This window comes from Miniopterus schreibersii (genome assembly GCF_964146895.1).
Source record: "Miniopterus schreibersii genome assembly, chromosome: 13".
In the NCBI taxonomy this organism is placed as follows: domain Eukaryota; kingdom Metazoa; phylum Chordata; class Mammalia; order Chiroptera; family Miniopteridae; genus Miniopterus; species Miniopterus schreibersii.
Window position 1 is genome coordinate 2,480,244 of NC_138113.1, and position 18,927 is coordinate 2,499,170.

Consider the following 18,927-nt stretch of genomic DNA (forward strand, 5'->3'; position numbering starts at 1 on the left):
CATTTTACACAACTTGTTTCTCAGATTATATTTTTTTTAAATAAATTATAAAGGAAATTATTTGAAAACTAAAGGTACTCCTGTCCTCTGACATTCTGTTGAATACCCACTGAAGCATAACTCTACCACCAGCCACAGAACTCTCAATCACGTAATTAAACTGTTCTAGTTTTAAAATGTCCACTTTATTCCATGAACACTTAACTAGGTATCACTTGCATCTGAGGGAGAGCTGGCCCACAAAACTGACCTATGGATAAAACACTACCTCTAAGAAATGTAGTCCAATTCGATACATTTCCAGGCCCCCTACACCAGTGTATCACAACGCAGAAACATGGGGACACTACATCTTACATAAGAGCAAAGGGAGGTACCAATGACCTTCAGTAGTAAATTCACCTGTCCTTTAAAATATGAGTATGCAATTGTTGCAAAGCCATAGTAAATGGTTTATAAAATGCAATTTTATTTTACGTTACTCTGCTGTTACATAGGGCATAACATTTTCACAAGGCTTTTTTGGGACTACAGTCAATGATTAGCAACACACAATAGTGGTCTAAGACTCTCTAAATAACAATTGCTAGACAAACTGGACACCCTCTCACACGTGCACACATCTGCATGGAAAAGTACTACTTTTAGACTTGGATTTGTGGACTTTATTTCCCCATTCTACTGAATTAAGAAATGACATGCACTTTAATTTGTCCAAAGCAATGCTTGTATTCTGGCAGCAACATGCTACTTCTACTATATAGTAAAGTGAACACCAGAACTCCAAAGGCAGGAGGTGTAAGTGAATTTTTATTAGGAAGGGAAGTTGTCAACTGAAACAGCAGCAAATGAAGAGTGAATAGGAAACTCCCTGTTGTCACAGACACACACGACCCCCACCATGTGACCCAGGAGGCATTTCAATTTGTGACCCACAGCCCAGAATTATCAAATGCTTTCCCACTCAATCTAATACTCCAGATTCCCACCAAAAAGGAATACATTAAGAACATGGAACCTTGCTCACCAAAAGGAAACCCCCAAAGAAGAGGAAGGGAGGGAATGTAGAAATAAGAAGTTATGTAAAACACTCCTTAGGCTGAAATGCACTACACGTCGCCTCTTCACAGTAATACAAAACACAGTCACTGGCAGAACTGGTTCAGATTACTTGAATACCGGGCACATTTTTAGTCCTCTACGTGCTGGAAGTTACTTGTTTACGTGAAATGAAGCTATTAATACTTTTCTACAGCAGTAACTGCACACCAGGAGGCAAGACAAACAAATCGGGGACTGGAGCTCTCCCACAGCTGCAGTGTGAACAGACTACAAACAGCTGATTCCATACACAGGGTGGTGGCTCTGCTCTAGGAAACCCAGACGGAGTGAGGAATGGAGGCGTGTAAAAGGTTTCTGGAGGGGAGGGGAGCGCCGTCTGCGTTAGTTCTCGGCGCCCTCCGCCGCGTCGCATTCTTCCCCCGCGCTGTCTGATGTCCATAACTAGGGGAAATCACATCGGTTACTGTTTCCAGATTACACCATTACACCGAGTCCTACTGTCCCACCAAAATGTAATTCAGAGAGCAGTAAATTATTCAACAATAAAGATTATGAGTAAGACTGAAAGTTACAGTTTTCAAAACCCCAAATACCATGAACTCCTCCCCAAAGTGTATCCCTGCAAACTACAATGCACTTAAAAGGGATGCACACATATACGCTGAGTACATTTTAAAGCTTACTCTATATAAGCACTATAATTTCAGAAAAAAACAAGGTAGCATCCTTAGAATTTATTGCTCATTCCCAGCAGTCCAAAGCTCTCTGTGAAAGCACCACTGGAATAAAATTTGAGATTAATAAGGCAAAAACATTTTAGGCGGGAGGGGACCATGGTCGTAATAACTATGTTCAAGCATCTGAAGAGCTAGCTATCATACAGCAAAAAGCCAGCTCAGTGTTGCTGCAAAGAGCTGAACAGGAGTGGGTGACCTAGTTATGGGAAACAGCGGGTGTGCATAAAGACACAGAGGAAGGACTCGTGAACCAGGTAGGACAGTAAAACAAATAAAATCGATCTTTAAGGATCTAACTTTAGGATGAAATGAAGTGAAAATGGAATAGTCAGTATTTATCGACCATAATGAATAGCTCACAAAATGGATTTCTATTAGATCAACACCAAGACACTACCTGAATTTCAGAAAAGCTGGAATCGTATGTAATCTTCAAGTTACTGTTAAGATACTAATATAAATAAAACAAACACCAAATACCCCTGAAGAACCGTCCAAGCAGTAAAGATACTGACAGCACCATGGTGCCTGGGAGGAGTCCAGTCGCTCGGTCTGCCTCCCATCTCCAGAAGCTGTCCATGCTAATCGTTCTTATAACCTCAGAACTACAGAGATTTCCAATGGCTGGGAAGAAAGCACCTTCACAATTCCTCTGTTCATCAAAGTTGAACAGACACGGTGCTGGTATTAAAAAGAATCCTATCTAGCAAAAGCTAAAGCCCCAAACCAGGGCTCAGGGAGGAGAGCTGCATTTGTATTAAAAGGTAGGTAGATTCCCTCCTTCCACATTTGGTCTATGGTTTTGACATGTCAACTTTACTTGAACCTATGAAAGCAGCTAAATAAAGCTCGACCTTTATTTTTTCTCCATTATTTTCTCTTTTATCATCTGCTCATCCAAGTAGTAGGAAGAAAAATGAAAAAACAAGTAAAAAAGACAAACAAGCAGAACAGAGGTTCTGCCTAGAGGCAGAGGAGTAACTGGAGGCGCAGGTTTACTCTCTATCAAATGCCTACGGAACAGTATGTGCAGCCACAAAGCAAGATTTTACTAGAATAGGCACTTCACGTGATTTTGGAGAAACTCAGGCATCTGCACTAGTCCCCACCTGGCTACAGCTGACTCACCCACAGGAAGAAAATACTGCAGCTACCTATACTCTCCACACTGACGTGACGTACTAACGCCTTCATCCCAACGGAACAGCCAGGGATGGGAGCTGAGTAAGAGTTCCTGCAACCTTACTCCCTTCTCAGGAAGGCCCGGCAAATGCCCATTCACCTCGGAAACCTGGCTACGAAAGAGCAGTGTCCTGTACAAAACCCTGAGAAGCACTTAATACTTTTACTTATGTATCTTTATATTCATTTTCTAAGAGAAAATATAGCTGTTACATAACTACCCAAGAGAGGGAGCCCAAAATAAAATGTAAGCACTTTTGTTCCTGAAGGGGAAATAAAAAACAAACTCACTGTGAGGTTGTCCCTAAGCAGCTGCATGATGAGGGTGCTGTCCTTGTACGAGTCTTCATTCAGTGTATCGAGCTCTGCAATTGCCTCGTCAAAAGCCTGGTAAAACATGAACGTCCATGGTAACAATGTTCGCACCAACACAAGCTGGTTAGTCCACAATCACAAACCATTTTTACAAAATAGGTGAACATTCACTTTATGTTCTACTTTAATGAAAAATAAAATGCTGGAATTAGATTCTCGGTTGAAGAACTTGTGAGTATGGCTTGAAACTTACGAAGCTCTGTGTACTTAATCAGTGAGCCGGCTCTTCTTTACCCTCACCTGAGGATATGCACATTGATCGGAGAGAGAGACATCGATGTGAGAGACATCCCGTCCTCGCCCCGACCAGGGATCGAACCCACAACCTAGGTATGCGGCCTGACCGGGAATGGAACCCACAACCTTTCTGGTGTACGGACAATGCTCCAACCAACTGATCCACCAGGCCAGGGCACAAACACTTCTTAGTTCTGTCACAGGACACACAGCACAGTGCCACGCCACATACACTCGTTACCAGTAAGAACTAGTATTTGCAAAATCCTCTCCAGTGCTCCCCCTTTTAGAAGCGCTCTGAGGAATGCAGCCAGTAACCAAACCTGGCAGGTATTACTCTCCATTTCTGCCATCCTTTCATTACTTTGACCATTAGCTCTTTACATAGACACCACTGCTGACAGCCACAGGTGGGAGGGAGCAAGCTATTGAGAGGGGCAGTGGCAGGTGATCGTGGTGGTAAGAAAAAGGAGCAGCCAGCCAAATAAAGACAGTAGAAATCATCCTTGGATATCCAAGTAAACAAAATACCTAGAACTTAATGTATTTGTTATCTCAGCCTTAGTGAAAGGGTGTTTCTGAACACACATCTTACCGTTTTAGCCAGTGTGCAGGCAAGCTCGGGGTTATTAAGGATCTCATAGTAAAATACAGAAAAGTTAAGAGCCAGCCCCAGACGAATTGGGTGTGTGGGCTGCATCTCTTTCTTGCTTATATCAAAAGCCTCCTGGTAAGCTCCTTGGGAATTATCTATCGTTTCTGTGAAGGCAAAAAATGAAATGAAAGACCAGGATACTGAAAATATCCACCCAGTATATAGCATATTAACACCTTTAACATATGCTACTAGCTCCTGGTAGAACCAGATTTTTCTCTGTAGCCTTCAGAGAAAACCAACAGCAGCAAACCAAAACATTATCTTGCACAGAGTATTTATAACTAGTTTATAATATTGTTGGCTTACAATCAGTTTAATAAAAAACCGTAATATAGTCTATTAGAGTTTTCCATCACTGGGGCTAAAACAATTTTCTTCTTTCATGTCTTTTATTTTTATTACTTGGAAATGCAGCAATTAAAAATCATCTGACTGTTATATGTGAATATCATCTTAATAAAGCTGGGGGGCGGGTAGCTATAATACCCCTTCTCAAAATAATGAATACACTTTACAAAGATCTCCACCACCAAAATCCCTATTTTTGTGACTTTCTGGAGAAACAATACTGATCCTTGGAATCAAGATGTATTATGTGAAAAGCAATATACAAAAGTACCAACGTATATAACAAAATCCGCTCTGACCAGAGTTTGATTACTGGCCTAATAAAAATGTCACCTTCCTGAAAAAAAATGTTGCTTTGGAAACAATTACCTAAAAGAAATTAAATGATCCTTTCGTGGCCTGAATGTGCACATTTCCCTTCCTCTGAGACGGCACACTGACTGATCTAGAGGTGGCTGGGTTAGCACAACATGCTAAGGAGCTTCGTTCCCTGGTGCTTCAGCATTACAATGAGTAGGGAGTGTCCCAGCTCCTAGGCCCTAAATACAGACTAGGTACAAATTCTAGAATATTGGAGTATTTTATGCACAGGGCTAGAAAATGCCAATAAGCCAGAAAGGGTGAAATCAGATTAATGCGGGAACCAATGTGCTGTTGTCTGAATGTTCAGTTGTGTCATATTAAATTTTGCTTATTTTCATAGCAACAGAAATTATACATCAGTAACACAGTAAATTTAGTACACCAATTTTGTTACAGAAGGGTTTTATTACAGAAGGGTTTTTTTTTGATAAATTATACAACTGGCAATAATACTCTCATTTCACCTCTCCTCAGAAATTTGGTTATATATAATTAGCAGTCAATGTTATCCTTCAAAATAGGTAGCAGTTAACATGTCTAACAGAAAAAGCACATCCTGTTTCTCTATTCTATATGTAATCTCCTCCAGTTGTCTTAAGTTTCAAGGTGTAACTGCACTAAAGGTCGTAACAAGATCACTCAAAGCACATGCAAAGCACTGTGGCTAAAAATACTGTGAACCAAATTCTAAAGCATAGAAGATGAAGCCTGTTTTCAAAATTTTCTTATCAGATTATAATCAGAAAGTCTGTAAGTTCATTTTTTTAAAAAGAGCACATAATGTAAACTCATGACTGTATTTTCACTTTTGAAAACATAAGGTAATTATTGATTCCAAAATGTTTCTTAGGTTACAAAGGCCTGGAGACCACAGACCTTCTGTCATGTCTCACCATCCTCCCTCCTCCCCATTTTACATTTAGCTTTGCCCATAAGCCACTGCACTTACGTTTTCGATCATCGCCACATGCAACTTCAGCAAGGTACCGGAAGTAATCTCCCTTCATTTTCAGATAGAAGACCTTACTCTCTGGATTAGTTGCGTTGGCTATTAAATACTTATCCAACAATTCCTGAAAGAAAAGGTAAAACATTACACACTAATAAGAGGCTGTTATTACAGTCAAGAACTCATAATGATAGCAGTTAATTGTCAAGTCACAGCAACTACAACACCCCACCCCACACAGAAAGCATGAGCTGAGCGCGGGGTCTGGTGGTTGCCGCCGGCTGAATGCTTTGGTTCGTAGCAAGTCACAGCTTCTGGTGGAAAAGCTGGATTAGCCAAACACTTATTAGAAAGATCTACAGACTCATCCGTCCATTCTCCAGTCCGATTCCCAGTCAAGGCGCACGCCTGGGTTGCGGGCTCCCTCCCCAGCAGGGGTGTCCAGGGGGCAGCCTACGGGTGCTTCTCTCTTCCTCTCTTCTCCCTTCCTCTCTCTAAATTAACTTTAAAAAAAACATGTTAAAATACATATATATCCATGCCTGAAGTATAACATAATCCAGTCAGATGCTTACCTCTAAGCAGCACCATGAATACTGAGAGCCTTCAAATACAGACTTGCACGGTCTGTTCAACTATCATGAACAGCCTGACCAGTCAGGTTACAGACAAAACTAAGTAAAATCTTTGATTTTTACATGGTGGTTGCATTCCTGGTTAATTTTATATGCATTAAAATCATAAAAACAAACAAAAACTGTGTTTAAATGCGAAACAAAATTAGGGTTTGGCCTCAGATAAAAGTTTCTACACAAGTGAATGAGCACCTGGCCAGCCCATCCACCATATAGGACTAAGGGATGTCTAATGTCATCCATCCCCACCCACCAAGCGGCAGCATTGCCCCCCCCCCCCCCCCCCCCCCCCCGATCAGCAACACTGGGTGGGTCAAAGGTTTATACCAAAGTCCTTTGGGAGCACAACTGAGGAAATAACTGTTAAACAACTGGAAGAGGTTTTCTTAAGAAGGCATCAAGTGAGCTGTGTCTTTAAGGGTAAAGTAGGATTTCACAGACAGGCAGAAAGCATGGGGAACACGGGCATTCCAAGACAGAGCACCTGGGCACAGGAAAGGCACAACTGCACAAACTGCTAGAAAGTCACTGAAGATGGTAAACTTTTTAAAAAAAACCTTCCCAAATCACCAAGAATGCATTTTTAAAAGGCACCAAATTTCATAATATTCACCGTGAATTACATCTGAACACTTCAGAAGGGCGAGTGCTGGACCAGTAATCTGGTTCTAGAGTCTGGAGCAAGTTCCTTAGTTGATTTCCTCTTCTATAAAATAATCAAAATATTCTCCAGTTTTTAATAATCTGTGCTAATTCTAAGGTACTCAATCCAAAGGGCAACCTGTTAAGCAGATCAGCTTCTAGATAAAAATGTTTCCTTAATGTTTTTCCTTCACAAACTTCTGTAGCTGGCATGTGGAGCACGTGGCGCAGTGCCTATCACTCTGAGGCGTGTGTCGGGCGGCCATCAGCCGTGGGTGGCAGCACGCTGGAATGGACCTAACCGGCACACACAGCACAACCTGAAAATGATATAGCACTTCTCCTGGAATACTTGTTTGTTGAATTCCTCACCTTTTATCAAAGAGGTAACGTGTAATAGTTACCATCACTCTAACATGTCTAACAAAAAACCTCCCCATTCAGCTCTATCACTGTTTTGTTCCTTCAGCAAAGTTGTTTTGGAAAAAACCATTACCTTGTACTGGTATCTCCAATTCAAATTCAATGCCACAGGATTACTGTTCCCTGATCTACAGCTTCCCTTCAACACAGTAAGACTCTTGTTTCCATTTAAATAACAGGTAACAAGTGTACACCACAGAAAATTCAAAAGCAAAAAATCAAGTTTCTCTCCCTTTCCGGGGTCCTATCGACACCCAGTTCTTCCCCTCCCTCAGGGCACCCATCATCATTAGTTCTGTGTATGTTCCCCCAGGTATCTTATATATTTAAAACCCACGTATGTTCTCCCTCCCTCGTGTTAGCATATTACACACACTGCTCTTGCTTCTCATAATCATCCCTGACCACCCGTGTCCTTGTATGATTACCGCTTCCTATGCGCGTAACACTGCACAGCACTCCACTGCAGGGGCATAAGGTAATCATTTAAATAGTCTCCTCTGATGAACATGTCGGTTGCTTCAAGTCTTTTGATATTTCCAACAATGTACCAAATGAACACTCAATCCGTAGCGTAGACTGTTCACCCGTCCTCCTGGAGGCAACTTCCACTTACATCCCCACTAGCAAAGTACGACTGCTCCCATTTCTCAACAGCCCTCTGAACACAGTGCACTAGACTTTTTTCGTTTCCAATCTAAGAAGTGAGAGTGTCCGACTCTCGTTTGACCTGCAAGTCTCCAGCTTCATAAGCTACAGGTCGTAAGTGCAGTCGAGCACCTGTCTTTGCCCTCTGCCATTTCCTAGTGAAGTTTACCCTACAGATTGGTAGGAGCTCTGTATGTTAACGATTAGTTCACTTCCAGATGTAAGTCATATGAACTTCCCGTACTTAAAGATTTTGTCTGGCAATAAAACTATTAATAAAGTAAGTGTCTGCCTTTAAGGCTACACTTTCTAAAATGTGACAGCTAACCATGACAATCTGCTACCAGTAGAAAACGTTTCAGTAGAACAATCAAGGATCTCAAGATCTCAATACTTCAAGAGCCTACTATCCATTTTAAGATAACTGACAAGATGTGGATTCATTTGAGATTTTATTTGCAGGATTTTAACTAATTATCTACATGCTAATGACTCACAAATCAGCCCCAAACCTAGCCAGGCAATTTACTTTTACAGCTCTGTACCTCAGGTTACTCATCTGTAAAATAGTTAATGACACTCCCTACTTTGTGGGGTTGTTGTGAAAGTTAAATGAGTTAATAGAAATTGCTTAGAACACTGCTTAGTATATACACCTCAATCACCATGCACCGCCACATAAACCTCTCTCAAGCATTGCGATCAAGTGCACGCACCCCTGCATTGGCCACTGGGACTTTAAACTTACTTATTTACATACACACTCTCCATTTCCTGTCCTAGGAAAGGCACGCTGTGTCCTAGTTAGAAACCTGAGTGCCATCCTGTTTCTTCGGCCTCATAGTCACCCAAGCCCCTGGATGTAATTTTCTCCAAGTCCAGACTTTGTGTGGCCAGCTCCTCAGACAACTAAGCAGTGAACACTCGGGGGGCCTGTATATCCTTCCTACCTATAGACCCCGAGGAAGGACGACTTTATATCTCTAGACCCAACAACGTCCCCAGTCACCCAGGCTCGTCAGCACTACCTGACCTCTCTCCCCATTTCCCATCCTAGCCCTGGCTGTCAGGCCCTACTGATGTGACTTCTGCCACAGTATTTTTTTTTTTTTAATTGAGAGAAGGGAGAGGGAGAGGGAGGAGAGAGAAACATCAATGACAAGAATGACTGAACAGCTGTCTTCTGCACGCCCGCTACTGGGGATCGAGCCCACAACCCAGGCACGTGCCCTGACCAGGAATCGAATCGTAACCTCCTAGTTCACAGGTCGAAGCTCTCAACCACTGAACCACACCAGCTGGGCTGCCACAGTATTCTGATCTAATTTCACAGTCTCATTCCTACTTCTATTACTTGAGTTAACTATATCATTTCACCTCAATTAATCCAATAACCTAACTGATCTACCAGGTTTTAGGGTTCTTCTTTCGCTAATCCACTTTATGCTGTTGCCAATTAACCTTAAATTCCATTCTGGGCATGTTAATCCCCTGCTCAAAAATCCCAATGGCCTGTTAAAGAATAAATTTAAAGCCAAGCACTCATGGTCCTCCAGGATCAGACGAACCTAGAGCTTCCATGTAAATGGTAGAGGTACCAATCCTCTTAGCCATAATAACCGCATCTTGCCCAGTGTGCCATACAATACAGTCACCCTCCATGGGCCTGAACACAACAGGAGTGGGAAGCACTGCGTATGACTGACATCAAACCTTATTTCTATTACTGCCATTCCTGCACCAGCAGAAGAGCATGGAGCAACAATGAGGTGCCTCCCGGATTTTTAAATTGGCTCCCCAAGAGGCAAACCATACAGGCATTTGCTATGTCAGAGCTGGGAGCACAGCAGGTCTTGAGTGGGGATGAAAAAGCACATGCTGACACCATCTCCAGCACTACTAAGAGGAGAGGGCACTGGGTCCATGAACAGTCTTCCAACAGTGAGGCACTGTGCCGAGGCTGGATGCAGCCGCGGTGGACTAGTCCTTAAGATCATCCAACTACTGCCTCTGTTTCTGCCATCACCAAGCAATCTTCTAAGAGCTGATTTGCCTGCAAGCAAATAAACATGGCTAGACTACGACTCTGTCCAATTTATCATTCTTGAAGTTCCCCTCAGTGTGCCAACAAATTAGATTTGAAACCCATAAGGCCAAGGGGACAAACCCTGGACCATCAGTGTAAACCACTGTGTTACTCACGTGGCACCCTGCCAAACGAATAAACAATTCTTCCTTATCTTGATGGGGGAGGGGGAGAATCCCTAAAAAAGTGCTAATGGGCCTTCATATCTCCAATTTTTATTTATTAAAATTCATACAACTCTGGAGCATTCATGAATGTGAATATGCCTTCCTGGGAGAAAGGGTTAATTAACATCAACATCTGTGTAGACTAAAAACCACCTTTTATAAAGTGTTCAAACTCTTGAGATATAATTCTATAAGTAACGAAAGACCTAAACGCCAAGACTGGCTGGAATATTTGCCAAATTAATAAATTACTATTAACAAATGTCACCCCAATAAATTTAATAAGTAAAAAAAAATTAAGACTAATATGGCCCTGGCTGGTGTGGTTGGTTGGAGCACCGTCCTGTGCACCAGATGGTCTGGGTTTTGATTCCCAGTCAGGGTGCATACAGTAGGCAACCAATCTAAGTTTCTCTCCCTCTCTTGCCCCCTACCTCTCTAAAATCAATTTTAAAAAAAATAAAAAAAATGAATCAATGTGTAATGATAAACTGTCATCATGGTCAGAGGATAGATATGGATTCCTCAGACACAAAGGGACATGCGCCACTGTGGTTATACTGAAAGTAAAAACAAGCCAGAATAGTCCATGCAATCAAGTGGCTAATTACTTTGGTGGGTAAAAGAAAATAAGGAGCTTAAACCAGAGGATAATCAGGCAATGGGGAAGGGGCAGAAACAGGTAAAAAGAATCCCAGGCTCTCAATAAACACAGAAAAAGCTTTATTTATCTTCCTGCCCAAAATAGTCCTAAACTCTTTCTCCTGGTCTGTAAGATCTCTAGCTACCACCATCCCTTGGCCCAGGCAAAACAGTCACCAGTTAGTACTGCTATCAGCATCCACTAAACACAGTGGTGCTTTTTAGGGACAAGGAGGACCTTTTTGTAAGCACAGTGTACTCCCCTCTCCTCCCCTAAACAACCAGCACTTGAACCCCCAAACAATAAAAATGCTCTTGTATAGGAATGTCCATCATGTCTTCCAACACAGCTACAGAGCTATATGGTTGCATGGTGAAGACACAACAGAAAGAATTTTAGCCTCTGACAAGTAACAGAGTGTGTGTGAACTGTAATGTGCCAACATCAAAGAAAATCAGTCTCTGTCCCCTTACTTCCCCCAAAGCAGCTGAGCCAATTCCAAGTATTCCTAGAAACCAATGTAATGCCCAGTCCTTTGTCTCTGACCTCTGTCTGCTATATTCCCATACCTTAGCAACTGAATAGTGAGTGGCCTTAACAGCAATATAGAAATGTTATACACCTGCTCAAAGATTCCCAAATCTTTAGCCAAGATATGCAAGTTGGGAAGGACACTTAATACATCCATCGGTGACAATACTACGTTCTAAATCTGTCAATCTACACCAAAAACAATTACAAATACACAACCACAGTTTATCAACACTGACAGATCAGTACTAACAAAAGAACCGAGGCAAATATACTTCCTTTCCCTCAGAGAACTTGTAATTTACTAGTATCCAGAAACCACTTCAACCATTGATCTGTGAAGGAAAAGACAAATGATAGTGGGAAAACAAGTTTTTTAAAATGGAAAAAAAAACACAGAACAGTAAGTCAAATCTCAGTTTGGTCATAAGTAATCCATGTGAACAGACATTCTGATACCTAATAAAAAGGAATGTTCTAATAATTAAAATAGGTCAAAACCACCTTGCTGGCTTAGTAAATAGGTCAAGTTTTGCTATATCCTAGGAACTCTATTAAAAATAGTTAATAGGTTCTACTAGCGAAGACACCAGTGTACTTGCACACGAGCTCGGGCTTTTGTAAGACAGAACATTATGTGACAGATGGAATTAAGCCATTTCTACATTATAGAAATTATGTAATTATTTACAGATAAATCTTTCCCTCTATGAAAACCCATGCCACACACATTTACCTCTACTGTATTATATACAACCCTCTAGTCCAGCCTCTAGTCTATCAGCTCCATTACAGGGCACAAAGGAAAGAACAGGGTTAAAAGGAATTTTAGATGCTATGGTAAGAAAATTATTCTGCATTTGCAACTAAACTTAATGGGTTACTGCTAATATTCAACTGAACCACTAGGTGCATCACAAAAAATAACCTTGAAGTGTGAAGTACTGCTTAATAGTTTATAGAGGAAAAAGTAAAAAGTCCTGCCCTGGCTGGTGTGGCTCAGTTGGTCGGTTGTCATCCCAGGCACCAAAAGGTTTGTTTCCTGGTCAGGGCACATGCCCAAATTGCAGACTCAATCCCCAGTAGGGGGCGTGCAGGAGGCAGCCAATCCATGTTCCACTTTCACATCTATGTTTCTCTTTCTCCCTCTCCTTTCCTCTCTCTATAAAAATCAATATTTTTTTAAAATCTTTAAAAAAAAATGATAGGTATGAAATGAAAGGGTATCTATTCTTAGATACCCTTCACAGCTTACCAATAAATACAGAGCTGAATTGGGTGCACTTTACTTTAGAGACAGCTACAAGAGGAACTCGGGACATCGTAAACTCCAGACAATATAAAAGCGAGCCACTCTAGTGAAGGGCATGGATGTGTAAAGGCCCGATTCTCCCCCACTTCCTTCCACACAAGACAGAAAAGGGAAAGTAGTAAGATCTCAGGAGAATGGGGTATGTAAGAGGCTTTACAGTAAAAGGCGGTGGGAACAGAGTATGTACTAATCTAAAAACAGTGAATGACTTCACAGCTAACTAACTGGCTGAGTAACTAAGCAAATCAATGTGCCTTGGTTTCCTTACAGGTAAACAGGTCTCACCGACCCATAATTGCACACAGTGCAAGGAAACAGATCTGAGGGTATTAATGAGCTATAATTTATAACTGACTATGGAACGAGTGCAGTGACATCTAAATTGTATCTTGTAGGATGGGTGTGAAAAGCTTTACAAATAACAAAGCAGTGAGTAGTGGGATGGAAGCAAAATACGGGAGTGTTAGAAAGATCGCGGTAAAAGTTCAAGCATCCTTTAATCAGAAAATACAATGAAATGCGCAAATGTTAGGTGAATGCTTACGAGTTTGGATAAATGTATATACCCGTGTAACCCAAACCCACACCAACACAAAGAACATTACAATCACTACAGAAAGTTCCCTCCTGCCCCTTCCCAGTCAATCACTGCCTCCATTCCCAGAGACTGCTACTTTTCCTATTTTTCACCCATGGACTACCTTTGTGTGCTCTAGAATTTCATATAAACAGAGTCCACTATGTACTTTTTCATGCAAAGCCTCTTTCACTTAGCATGTTTTGGAAATCCATCTATATTGTACTGTGTGTCAGTAGTCCATTCCTTTTTACTGCTGAGTAGTATTCCACTGTATGAATATGTCTGCTTATCTATTTTCCTATTAATGGAATGTTTCAAGATTTCTGCTCTCAGAATAAAGCTGCGATGTTTTATAAGTGAAACTGTGAGACTTAAAAAATAAAAAAGTCTGGTAACTAGCTCTTTGTGAGAACAAAGGTAATCCTTATTACATCCAATACTAGACATGAGGAGGTAACCCTTCCACAGTCATTAGATTTTTGTTTTCCCCCAAACCTGCCTGCACTGGAGAGGGTCAGGGAAAATGGCCATTCTCAACAGCTGCTGATGAAGTATAAATGCACATAATCTTTGCAGAGGGCTATCTGGGAGAGATTAAAAAAAAAAAAAAAAAAAAGTGTATCTTAGGATAAGGGGTTGAGACAAAGGTCATCCTGTCTCCGTCTTACTCCAAGGTCGCCACTTGTCTTGACAGGCTTTGTTCCACACCCCAGAAGGGCTCGGTGGACCCCTTTAATTCCATTGATTTCACCTCACCTCATACCCGAGTTCTTAATGACTCACAAACACCTTACACATGCTATTTAACCACTGCCCAGTTGTCATACAACTTATTAACCTTTTTCGTTTAAGCTTTGAATTAGGATTAGCAATGATGTCTGTATACCCTTCCCTGAAGCCATTTCACTAAAGTCATTATTAGCTTTCCAACGTTTCATATACCGTTGACATGTTCTCCAATCTGAACTTTAGAAACGACTCATTTTAGAGTTGAGAGGAAGTCAGAGCAGAGGCAGAACGGCTAGGACCTATATAACTTTACAGTCCCAAAAAAATCAGAATTGGAAAGGACCTAGAAATTTTAGCCTAACCCTCTGGTTTCAGAATCACAATGGGAGACAGATATAACTCAGTAAAAAAATCTTCTCCAACATCTCTCATTCTATCTACAAAGAGTTTGGTCATTTGGGCCCTTTTAATCTTCTTTTCTCCTTACACATTTGATTTTTAACATTTTCTCTGCCTTTACAGTTCAGTAGCCTCTCTCAGCACAGGGCTCATCAAAGTTGTTGAGTTGCCCACCATGTTCATGTTGAGCAAGTAGTTCTGCCCCCAACCTACTCTTGGACAGGGAAAAAAGAGGCTGGGAATCTCTGCTATTTAGGACCAAAACTTTGCCTATCGTCCATGTTACTTTTACTAGTCTTCTATAACTAGTCTCACCTCCTTCCTCCACACCAAAGTCTCCTTCCTGTTCACCAAAGGAAAAAAGAAAACCTCACTGCAGCACTCATGTTCAGAAACGTCAGGTGTCACGCCTTTCCTCCCTGATTCAACAGACTCCTTACCATGAACTCTGGATGTTGCAAATGCTCACCACTGAAAATCATTCAGAAATCTCCAGTCTCCCCACTGCCAACCAAATGAGGGACATTTCCTCCAACACTTGTATACAGCTCTTACCTTCTTTCCCAGGCTCTCTTCCGACAACAGCTCTCTAGCACTCTGCTCCAGTCACATGGAAGGCCCACCGGGTAACCTCCTTCCTCCCGGAATACGACCCCCACCGTCCCTCCTCCTCCCTCGACGTTCACTCCAAAAACTGGTCTCAGGGAAGCCTTTCCCAAGGTTTCTGTCTCCTGAAGACTACTATAGGCAGCTTGTTCAAAACCACTTTATGAGAATTGTATTATTATGTTTGTGTATTTCTCACATGCATTCCTGGTAAATTGCTGGAGACAAATACCAGGGCTCTCAGCTCTATGCTTCCTCACTGCTCATCAGCAGCGCCTCACACATACTAAGCTCTCCAATACGGTTGCCAAATGGAAGATGGCCTTTCCCAGGATTTTTTTTTATAGGTTGGCCATTAAGTCTCTATTAGACTCAAGCCACTTTACCAATAAATATTTTACTTATACTTCAGATTAATCAAGTTAAACTCTTCTATTTCATTTGGTATGAAAAAACTGTCCTAGCCCTGGCCAGCATGTCTCGGTGGTTAGAGCATTAGCTCTCGCACCAAAGGGTAGTGGGGTTCGGCTCCACACCCTGCTAGGAGTATGTGCGGGGGGCAACTGATCACTGTCTCCCCACCCCCACTCTCTAAAATCAATGGAAAAAATATCCTCAGGCAAGGACTAGAAAAAAAACTGTCCTAATTTCAGGGGATATCACGGATCGAAATGATCTCTATGAATGATCTCTATGGTCTACTCTAATACACCTGGTCTCTCTTTCAAGTAACTTAGCAATTAAGCAAAACTCTCCTCCACTTATGCCATAAAAAACACCCTAACATTTATAAGAGCTACAGAGTAAAACAAATATTCCTTTGGCTCAGAATTAACTTGCTAGAGAACAGGAAAAATGTTGTGGTGATTTGGAATTACTGCAGAGTAAGTAACAAACTTCAAAGTAATCACTGAACAGGGAGAGGCTGAAATATGCTGCGTGAGCCCCCTACAAACCTAGAAAAGATTCTCACTAACATATGGAATTCTAATGCATCTTCCCGTGATAACGCTCAGTGTTGTCAATAGGCATCAACACTCACTACTGAAGTCTATCATCACTTTCAAGGTGGTAAACTTCGTGAACACAAGCAATTCAGTTCCAAGAGCTTTTTTCATAAGCGCCTCCTCTATGCCAGGCAGGGAGTGGAGGCTGAGACGATACAGGTGAGTATAACTAAAGCAAGCAGTCTCTGCACGGCTTTCTTTGCCCTTCACCAGCCATCTCCATCAACCATGATTTTGTTCAGATCACGTTATTGAAAACTAGGTTCAAGATGTTTACAAAAAAATACCTAAATAAAAACTCTGGCCTCACCAATCTGATGGGAGCAAGGAAGAGAACGCTGGAGGGAAAGCAGCATCCTCCCTCGATTCCCCCTTGAAAAATCACCGATCTAGCATGCTGGTCCTTTAAGTCCACCTGAACTACAACCAGGCACAAACACGGCAAAAGTCAGGAAACCTCTTGCAAAGTGGCGTAAAAAAAAAAGGGCAAATGTATATTTCATGCTTTATTGGTAGGAACTCCAATAACATTATTACGCTGGTTTTAAAATTTTAAACACTTATCTTTGATCTAGAGATCCGGGCCCTGACCAAGCTGGCCGCGCTCTCCCGGCGGGGTGAAGGGCGCTCAGCGCTGCACCCCCAGAACCGGCCTCGCCTAATCCACACCAGGAAGGGGTCCGGTTCAGCACCCCGGGGCCCCAACATCAGGGGCACGTTACTAAACACGGAAACTTACCCCGGGAATTGTGTTCCTCAGGCCTAGCTGTTACCTTTTTCACATTTTCCGAACTCCCCCCTTCTCCCTTTTTAACAGGAGAAAAAAGCTCAACAGATACTCTTAGCTGAAAAAAAAAAAATGAAGCGTCTGCTCAGCTTTTCCAAGCAGATTCCCATTACCGGGTTGGGAGGAAAACCGCACATACATGTGTGTCTATGGGAAGGTGGCTGCGCCTTCTTCCGACCCAAGCCTGGAGCCCGAGGGCTGGTGGAAGACCTTCACGGGGGTCCCAGACGCCCTCGGGGGGGGGGGGGGGGGCGAACGACGACTCCCGGCCCGCGCACCCCCGCCTGGAGGCTAGAAAGTTACACCGCGCGGCGGCAACCCGGGGAGGCATCTGCTCCCGCGCCCTGGACAGGCGGCTTCTGGGTCGCAGCCGAAAGCCCACGCTCAGGACAAGGCCACCTTCGCCGGCCCCCGGCCCGCGTCTCCCCGCCGTCCCCGCGCGGCGCCCGCGCGCACTCACCAGGACCGTGGTGCAGATGGACCGCAGCTCCGACTCCACCTTCTCCCGGTAGTCCTTGATCAGCTGCAGCTTCTTGTCGGAGGTGTCGGTCTTCTGCTCGATGCTCGAGATGACCCTCCAGGCGGACCGGCGGCCCCCGACCACGTTCTTGTAGGCCACCGAGAGCAGGTTGCGCTCCTCGTTGGACAGCTCGGCGCCCTGCTCCGTCACGGCCTTCATGCAGGTGGCCATGTCGTCGTAGCGCTCGGCCTGCTCGGCCAGCTTCGCCTTCTGGATCAGCTCCGTCTTCTCCATGGGGACGCGAGGGCAGCGAGGGCGAGCACCGACCGGATCGGAGGAGGCGTGCGGAGGGCCTGCGGGGTGCGGGAGGGCGGGGGCGAGGGCGCGGGCAGGGGCGGGGGCGGCGCCGTCAGACAATGCGCCCGCCGCCCCGGCCGCCCGCCGCCGGCCCGCCGCCGCCCCTTTTGTCTGTCCCCGCACGCGCGGCCCAGTTGAATTTCCCTCCCCCGCCCACGCTCCCCGCGGCGCGCCCGGGACGCGCGGGGCACAGGCGGAGGCGGCTCAGGGCGGGCGCGAGAGGAGGAGGAAAAGGGCCGCGCCCGCCCGCCCGCCCGCCCGGCCGGCCCGGCCCAAGATGGAAGCGGCCGTTGGCTCGCACCTTCCCGCCCGAGCCGTCCCTACGGAGCGCGGCGGCGGGGCCGGGGCCGGGCGCTGCCCAGGGCCGGCTGCCCGCCCTCCCCCGAGGCCGCGCGGGCCGGGCCCGAGGCGCGCCGGGGGCGACCCCGGAGCTCACCTTCACGTCTCCGCGGCCGCGGGCGTCCCACCACTTCGCTCCGCTCCTGGCTCTCGCCGAGGACCCTCCCGTCTCAGCCTAGCCCGCAGCCGAGGGGCGGGGCGCGCGCGGCCGTCCTCCCGCCCGCCGCCCAATGACGCGCCGCGCTGCCCCCGCGGGGTCCCGCCTCCCGCCCCGCCGCTGGCCAATGAGAGCTAAGCGCGCGGAAGGGGGCCCGGGGGGCGGGGCGGGCGGGGAAGCGGCGGCCGGGAGGGGGGTCGGCTCGGGCAAGTTCGGTTGGCCCGCAGGCTGCGGCTCTGGCCACGGGGTTTCCTCCAATTAGATCCAGGGTAAAAGGACGTCACTGTTGCCATTGCGATGCCGCGACCGACTCCCCTCGTCCTGGCCGCCGGCCCCGGCTCCCGTGGGCGCGGCGCGGGCGCCCCGGGCTCGCGCGGCCTGGCCCGCGGGGCGGCGGGTGCGCTGCAGCCCGGGCGCCGGGGCGGCTGCGGCCACGCCCGGCCCGCGGGGCGCACGGGCGGCGGTCCCGCTGCACACGCGCCTTTCTTCCCTCCGCCTTCCCGGTGGT

General features: G+C 44.9%; 1 protein-coding gene across 1 annotated transcript; it reads right to left on the minus strand.

Annotated features, from left to right (window-relative positions):
* Positions 1 to 449: 449 nt before the first annotated feature.
* On the minus strand, positions 450 to 18,491 carry YWHAQ (tyrosine 3-monooxygenase/tryptophan 5-monooxygenase activation protein theta). Its single transcript, XM_081157132.1, has 6 exons — positions 18,360 to 18,491; positions 17,567 to 17,919; positions 5,912 to 6,035; positions 4,189 to 4,352; positions 3,273 to 3,368; positions 450 to 1,503 (listed from the first exon to the last, which is right to left on the minus strand). Exons 2-6 carry the CDS (start codon positions 17,858 to 17,860, stop codon positions 1,444 to 1,446), a joined length of 738 nt encoding a protein of 245 aa, XP_081013258.1. The 5' UTR covers positions 17,861 to 17,919; positions 18,360 to 18,491; the 3' UTR covers positions 450 to 1,443.
* Between the last annotated feature and the right edge of the window lie 436 nt (positions 18,492 to 18,927).